This window comes from Mandrillus leucophaeus, unplaced genomic scaffold (genome assembly GCF_000951045.1).
Source record: "Mandrillus leucophaeus isolate KB7577 unplaced genomic scaffold, Mleu.le_1.0 Scaffold1021, whole genome shotgun sequence".
Lineage (NCBI taxonomy): Eukaryota > Metazoa > Chordata > Mammalia > Primates > Cercopithecidae > Mandrillus > Mandrillus leucophaeus.
The window spans coordinates 134,081-141,390 of NW_012098333.1; the positions used below are offsets into that span (position 1 = coordinate 134,081).

At 50.2% G+C, this 7,310-nt stretch overlaps 1 protein-coding gene across 1 annotated transcript; it reads left to right on the plus strand.

Annotated features, from left to right (window-relative positions):
- Positions 1-226: 226 nt before the first annotated feature.
- Positions 227-3,366, plus strand: LOC105537246 (argininosuccinate lyase-like). Its single transcript, XM_011976813.1, is given in 7 exon segments — positions 227-265; positions 369-418; positions 1,163-1,331; positions 1,696-1,779; positions 3,070-3,126; positions 3,266-3,290; positions 3,293-3,366. Coding segments are annotated over 7 exon segments (498 nt in total).
- The last annotated feature ends 3,944 nt before the right edge of the window (positions 3,367-7,310 follow it).

Below are 7,310 nucleotides of genomic sequence, written 5' to 3' on the forward strand. Positions count from 1 at the left end.
TGTCTGTAATTCCAGCTACTTGGGAGGCTGAGGCAGGAGAATCGGCTTGATCCCGGGAGGCGGACGTTGCAGTGAGCTGAGATCATGCCACTGCACTCCAGCCTGGGTGGCAGAGTGAGACTCAGTCTCAAAAAAAGAACAAAATGTGGATGCTACGTGCCATCTCTCTGCCCTCGACTCCTGGGAGTAAGGGGTCACCCAGTGACCTCCTAGAAGGCCAGGGACAATGGGGGGTGTCAGCATGCTCTTCAGAGCCAAGGAAGCAGTAGGAATTGGGATCTTAGTCTGACTCCAAGCTGTGAGGGAGAGAGTTGCAGGGCACTTAGGGTTGGTGGAGACCGTCAGTGCCTCTTTGCCTGCCCCTGCAGCAGAAGTTCAGGACACCAGAGCCAAGACCAGAGGCCCTGGTGGAGCAGCGGTGAAGAGCATGGATTCTGACTTCAGACTGCTGGGCTGCAGCCCTGGCTCTCCCACCCCAGGTAAGGACAGGCTGCATGCCTCCCTGTGCCCCAGTTTCCCCTTCTGCATAGTGGAATTGTATTGATGCCTACCCCAGAGGGTTGTGTCATCAATTAGGATGGCACCTGGCACCTTGGTCAGTGGCAGGAAAGGTTCTAGAAGCTTGGCTCTGGTCCCAGGGGTGCCTGAGGCCCTGCCACCATCTCCTTGGGGTGGTGCCATGTGGTGGGAAAGACCCCAACTTCAAGCCCAGACTCAGTCACTCACGCCTGTAATACAAACACTCTCAGAGGCCGAGGCGGGAGGATCACCTGAGGTCAGGAATTCAAGACCAGCCTGGCCCACATGGTCAAACCCCTCTCTACTAATGATCCAAAAATTACCCAGGTGTGGTGGTGCGTGTCTGTAATCCCAGCTACTCCGGAGGCTGAGGCAGAAGAATCTCTCGAACTCAGGAGGCGGAGGTTGCAGAGAGCCGAGGTCGTGCCACTGCACTCCAGCCTGGCTCTGTCTTGGTGTTCAGCCACGTGGCCGTGCTCACTCCCAGGGTGACTCTGGGAAGGTCTGAGCCTCCTTGTCTTCCCAGTTAGAATGATCCGATGCCCCTGCTGCCATCAGACTTGGTGAGTTTCCCGAGGACTCTGCAAGAGGCGCTGTTCTGGAGGGTGGAGGCGAGACTAATTGTTCCTGCTCTCCTGGCCAGAGTGGGCACAGTGGATCCCGTCATGGAGAAGTTCCACGCATCCATCACCTACGACCGGCACCTGTGGGAGGTGGATGTTCAAGGCAGCAGAGGCTACAGCAGGGGCCTGGAGAAGGCAGGGCTCCTCACCAAGGCCGAGATGGACCAGATACTCCATGGCCTAGACAAGGTTCTTGCCATGGCCCATGCCTCACCGGAGTCCCCCTCCCTGTGGCCCCAGGCTCCCACCAAATCCCTGAGCAATTAGCACAGTGTTGCCTGTCTGTGGTTTCACGTTGAACTAATCATATACTCAAGTGCTGTTTAACTGTGTGCCTTGATGGCCGCCTCGCTCCTTTAATGACCCTGTGGCCCACATGGCTCATGGGTAAAGGTGTGCAGGGCCCCAGATGCACCTTCTCAGGGTGCGCTTTCAGGACTCAGCTCCTGGACAGGGACAGTCAGTCATCAGGGATAGGATGGGACCGGGGCAGGGGCTCTCGGCTGCTGATGCCTGCTCACCTGACCCCTGGCATTGCTGCTACCTGCTCTAGGTGGCTGAGGAGTGGGCCCAGGGCACCTTCAAACTCAGCCCCAATGATGCTGACATCCACACAGCCAACAAGCACCGCCTGAAGGTATGACCTCTGCAGCCCTGTAGGGAGACCCCCTGAAACTATTGCTATGGAATAAAAGATGAAATGCTCCTGATTATTGTAAATAGAAAATTGCATACAGGATTGTGTAAAGACAATGCCAGGTTGGACCGCCAGAATGAGCCAACAGCGTGTGATGTGCTTCCCCCTGCAGAGAGCCTATGAATGGATGTGCAGTCAGGGAAGTTTCACATCACCAAGATTCCTATCCCAGAAAAGCAGATGTTCATAGCTCCTGGAATGGAATGCGAACCTTGTTGAGAGCCTATAAATGGATGCCTGGGGTGCGCCTGTCCATATGGATAAGATAGGGCTATAAACGCCCTCATCTTGCCACGGCTCTTCTAGGCCTCTTTAGGGTTAAGGCATACTCCCTTCTGAGAATTTCTGGTCTAATGGGTTGTCTAGCTTCACGTCCTGTTTCTATGGATTGTAACCAATTTTTGCTGCAGCTGTTACTGCTGATTAATATCTTGCTAATCATAGGTTATGGAAAGACTGTGTTTCTGTTTTAAGGCTCTGTTAGAAATTACTGATGCACACACTACATTGTAAATTCTTATCTGTATACTGTACTTCTGCATACAGATGTTATGTTAAAGAATTACTTCATCCCCATGTCACCATCTCACCTCATAATCAAATGACCCTAAATCCCTCACTAACCTACTTCTGCCCTCACTAAACTTAATAATAAATGCTGGTATATCCAGTGCATTGGCAGCACTATGGGACCAGAGGTGGTGACCCCCCTGGACCCAGCTTTCACTATCCTGTGTCTATTATTTCTCAACCTGTCGATCCACCTGGGAACAAAGAGAGAGCCCCATTGCATTGCGGGCTGCTGGCCAGATCCCGCAATACAGCCCCACCACTTTCCTGGCCTCCCCTCACCACCTTGCCTGGGGCCGCGTTGAGCATTAGCGCCATCATTCTGTTTGCTTCGCCATTGGCAGACAGCAGGTGAGACCCCAGGACATGGGCCAGGCGCAGTGGCTCATGCCTATAATCCTAGCACTTTGGGAGGCTGAGGTGGGAGGATCGCTTGAGGCCAGGAGTTTCAGACCTGACTGGGCAATAACAACGTGGTCCTGTAACTACAAAAAAAAAAAAAAAGAACAAAAGGCCTCAACAAAGATGGTGAGAGATTTGGGCAGGACCTGGGGCCCAGGGGTAGGGAGGGAGGTTGGCAGGGTTGATGGGGAACCCTACCTTGCCTGGGCTGACCCCTCGGGATATAGACCGTGACCCTGGGCCTCCCTTCACCTCCAGGAGCTCATTGGTGAAACTGCAGGGAAGCCACACACGGGACGGAGCTGGAACAACCAGGTGCCTCTAGCCCTCTGCCCCCCTGCTCTGTGCTGTCCCAACCTTGGGGAGCCCAGGGGGCAGTCAGTTCAGCAGTGGTCCTGGCTCCCCAGGGTAGCAACACGTCGGCCTCCCTGAGCACCACCTCCTCCTTGCACAGGTGGTCATGGACCTCAGGTTGTAGATGCGCAGACCTGCTTCACACTCTCAGGGCTCCTCTGGGAGCTCATCAGGACTGTGGTGGATCAGGCAGAGGTGTGAGTCCCCGAGGGATGCCCAGGGGGCAGAGAGAGGTGTGATGGGAACCTGAAGAGCAGACCTAGGTGGCAGGGGTGAACAGGGTAGGAGTGCCAGGCCCTGGGGGACAGGGACATCCCAGAATTCCAGGGTCTAGGCAAAGCAGCCAAGAGTGGGGCATTTCCTGCAGACCCCAATACTCCCATGGCAGTCTAGCTCAGCCAACAGGGAAAGCTCACCCTTCATGGGGCTGGGTGCGGGGGTTCATGCCTGTAATCCCAGTACTTTAGGAGGCCGAAGGGGGTGGGTCACGTGAGGTCAGGAGTTTCAGACTAGCCTGACCAACATGGTGAAACTCTATGTCTACTAAAAATATAAAAATTAGGCAGGTGTGGTGGTGGGCGCCTGTAATCCCAGCTACTCGGGAGGCTGAGGCAGGACCAACTGCTTGAACCCAGGAGGCAGAGGTTGCAGTGAGCCGAGATCGCGCCACTGAACTCCAGCCTGGGCGACAGAACAAAACTCCATCTCAAAAAAATAAAAGGCAAGGGTGGGGGCACATGTTCTCAGGATCTCCTGAGGGCTGTGTCATGGGTCTTAGTCACTAAAAAATTAAATTAAAAATTAAAAAAAATAAGCAAGGGACTTGAGTAGACATTTCTCCAAAGAAGATATATGTATTGGTTGAAACGTACATGAAAAGATATTGAATATCATGAATCGTTTAGGAGCTACAAATCAAAACCACAGTGACATGCCCCTTCACTCCCATTTGGATGACTGATATTAAAAACAAACGAAAAAAGAAAATGAAAAATAACAAGGCTTGGCAAGGATGTGGAGAAATGGGAACCACATTGTGCATTGCTGGTAGCAATATAAAATGGTGCAGCTACTGTGGAAAACAGTTTGGCCGTTCCTCAAAAAGCTAAATTACTAAGCAATTCAGTCATTCCACCCCTATATACATACTCAGGAGATCAGAAAGCAGGGACTCAGATACTTGCATGCCTGTGTCCGCAGCAGCATTATCTGTAATAGCCAAATGTTGGAAACAAGCCAGATGTGCGTCCGCAGATGAATGGATAAACAAAATGCAGGATCCACACAATGGACTCTTATTCAGCTGTAAAAAGGCATTAGGTTGGCCAGGCACTGTGGCTCACACCTGTAATCCCAACACTTTGGGAGGCCGAGGCAGGTAGATGGCTTGAGGCTAGGAGTTCGAGACCAACCTGGCCAATATGGTGAATTTCCGTCTCTACTAAATACACAAAAATTAGCTGGGCGCAGTGGCGCATGCCTTTAAACCCAGCTACTAGGAAGGCTGAGGCAGGAGAATCACTTGATCCCAGGAGACAGGTTGCAGTGAGCTGAGATCACACCACTGCACTCCAGCCTGGGTGACAAAGTGAGACTCAGTCTCAAAAAAAAAAAAAAGTACATGATGAGACTGGCAGTCTTGCCATACCAGGTCACAAGGAAGCTCTCGAAGGCGTCGATGGCTATGTCAAAAGGACTCAAGAGCTGCCTTTGAAGAGGCCCCCAGTAGCCCGAGGACAATTTGAGCTGCACTAGGAATAATACTTGCATGGATTGAATCCATTAGTCATTTTAATAATGAGACTTCAAATGAACAAACAAAACTAACCAATCACCTTTGGAGGATGATTAGAAGCCAATTTATGGCCAGGCACGGTGGCTCACGCCTCTAATCCTAGTACTTTGGGAGGCCAAGGCGGGCAGATTGCTGGAGTCCAGGAGTTGGAGACCAGCCTGGGCAACATGGCAAAACCCTGTCTCTACTAAAAATGCAAAAAATTAGCCAGCATGGTGGCGCATGCCTGTAGTCCCAGCTACTCGGGAGGCTGAAGTGGGAGGATCAACTGGGTCAGGGAAGTCGAGGCTGCAGTGAGCTGTGATTGCAACACTGCACTCCAGCCTGGGCAACAAGAGTAAGACCCTGTTTCAAAAAAAGAGAAGCCAATTCCTTACCTTGAAAATAGGCAAAAAAAATGGGAAAGAATCTAAACATTGATCTTGCCTGCCCTATACGAACTTTATCTTGCAGCGTAAGTCGCAAAGACGCGTTACGTCCCTCCTGAGGAAAGATCACAGTACCACCTATAGTGTAGCCAAAGGGATCAAATGTGGATCTGACCGAGCTTACAGATCCAGCTGCTCACTTGCTGGAAAAACAGAAGATAGAGAACAAGTTGAACTGCAATGAAAGTAAACCATCAGCAAAATCCAGGACTCCAGAATTCTACAGGTCAAACTGTTGGGCTCTTCATCATGAAACTGTAAGAATAAAAAGGGATGAGGCTGAAGCAGAAGGATTGCTTGAGGCCAGGGGTTCAAGACCAGTGTGGGCAGCATAGCAAGATTCTGTCTCTACAAAAAATACTAAAATAAAATAAAGAAAAAAGAAAGGAATTGAGGGTGATCCTCTAGATAAAGAGTATTTTGTTTGTTTGTTTGTTTTGAGATGGAGTCTTCTTTTGTCTCCTAGGCTGCAGGGCAATTGCAGGGCAATGGCCCAGTCTTGGCTCACTGCACCCTCCACCTCCCAGGTTCAAGCAATTGTCCCATCTCAGCCTCCTGAGTAGCTGGGATTACAGGCACCTGCCCAGTTAAGTTTTGTATTTTTGTAGAGATGGGGTTTCACCATGTTGGCCAGGCTGGTCTTGAACTCCTGGCCTCAGGTGATTGGCCTGCCTCTGCCTCCCAAAGTTCTAGGATTACAGGCGTAAGCCACTGTGCCTGGCCAAAGAGTCTTAAAAGACATGTTAGAGTCAACAGAAGTGCAAGAGAAAACTATCATGGTAAGGGATAGAAATAAAACTGTGAAGAAGCCAAAGAAGTGGTTTCTGTGAAGTCAGAATTGTGGGTACTTGAAGCAGGAGGAAGGTCATTGTATTTGAGACAGGACAAAAGGGAAGTTTCTGTAGTGGCTGGAAAAGAGTTCTTTTCTTTTTCTTTTTTGGAGATACAGTCATGTTCTGTTGCCCAGGCTGGAATGCAGTGGCGCCATCATAGCTCACTGCAGCCTCAAACTCCTGGGCTCAAGCGATCCTCCCACCTCAGCCTCCCAAGTAACTGGAACTACAGCTGCATGCCACCATACCCAGCTAATTGTTGACATTTTTTTTTTCGTAGAGGCGGTATCCTGCTGTGTTGCTCAGGCTGGTCTCGAACTCCTGGCCTCAAGCAATCCTCCCACCTCAGCCTCCCAAAGTGCTGGGATTCTAGGTATAGGCCACCACAGCCAGTCTACTTCTTGACCTTGAGTGGTGGTTACAATGATAAGCTCTCCTTACAATTCATACAGCTATGAATTATAATCAACACGTTTTATTTATAATTCTCTCCTTAGGCCGGGTGCAGGGGCTCATGCCTGTAATCCTAACACTGACACAGGAGTCCAGGGGTTCAAGGCTGCAGATGAGCTATGATTGTGCCACTGCACTACAGCTGGAGGTGGCAGAGTGAGACCCTATCTCTAAAAAATAACAATAACAATGATAATAGTAATAATAATTATTATCTCCTTATAGTTCATGATTTTTTTTTGTTTGTTTCATTTTTTGGTTTTTTTGAGATGGAGTCTTGCTCTGTTGCCCAGGCTGGAGTGCAGTGACCCTATCTCGGCTCACTGCAACCTCTACCTCCCGGGTTCAAGTGATTCTCCTGCCTCAGCCTCCTGAGTAGCTGGGATTACAGGTGCCTGCAACTAAGCCCAGCTAATTTCTGTATTTGTAGTAGAGACAGAGTTTTGCCATGTTGGCCAGGCTGGTCTTGAACTCCTGACATCAGGTAATCTGCCCACCTCAGCCTCCCAAAGTGCTGGGATTACAGGTGTGAGCCACCACGGCCTGGCCAGTTCTCATGTTTTTTTTTGTGTGTGTTTTTTTGGGCACTTAGTAGGTGTATATATTCATGGTGTACATTTGTTTTTTGTGTGTGTT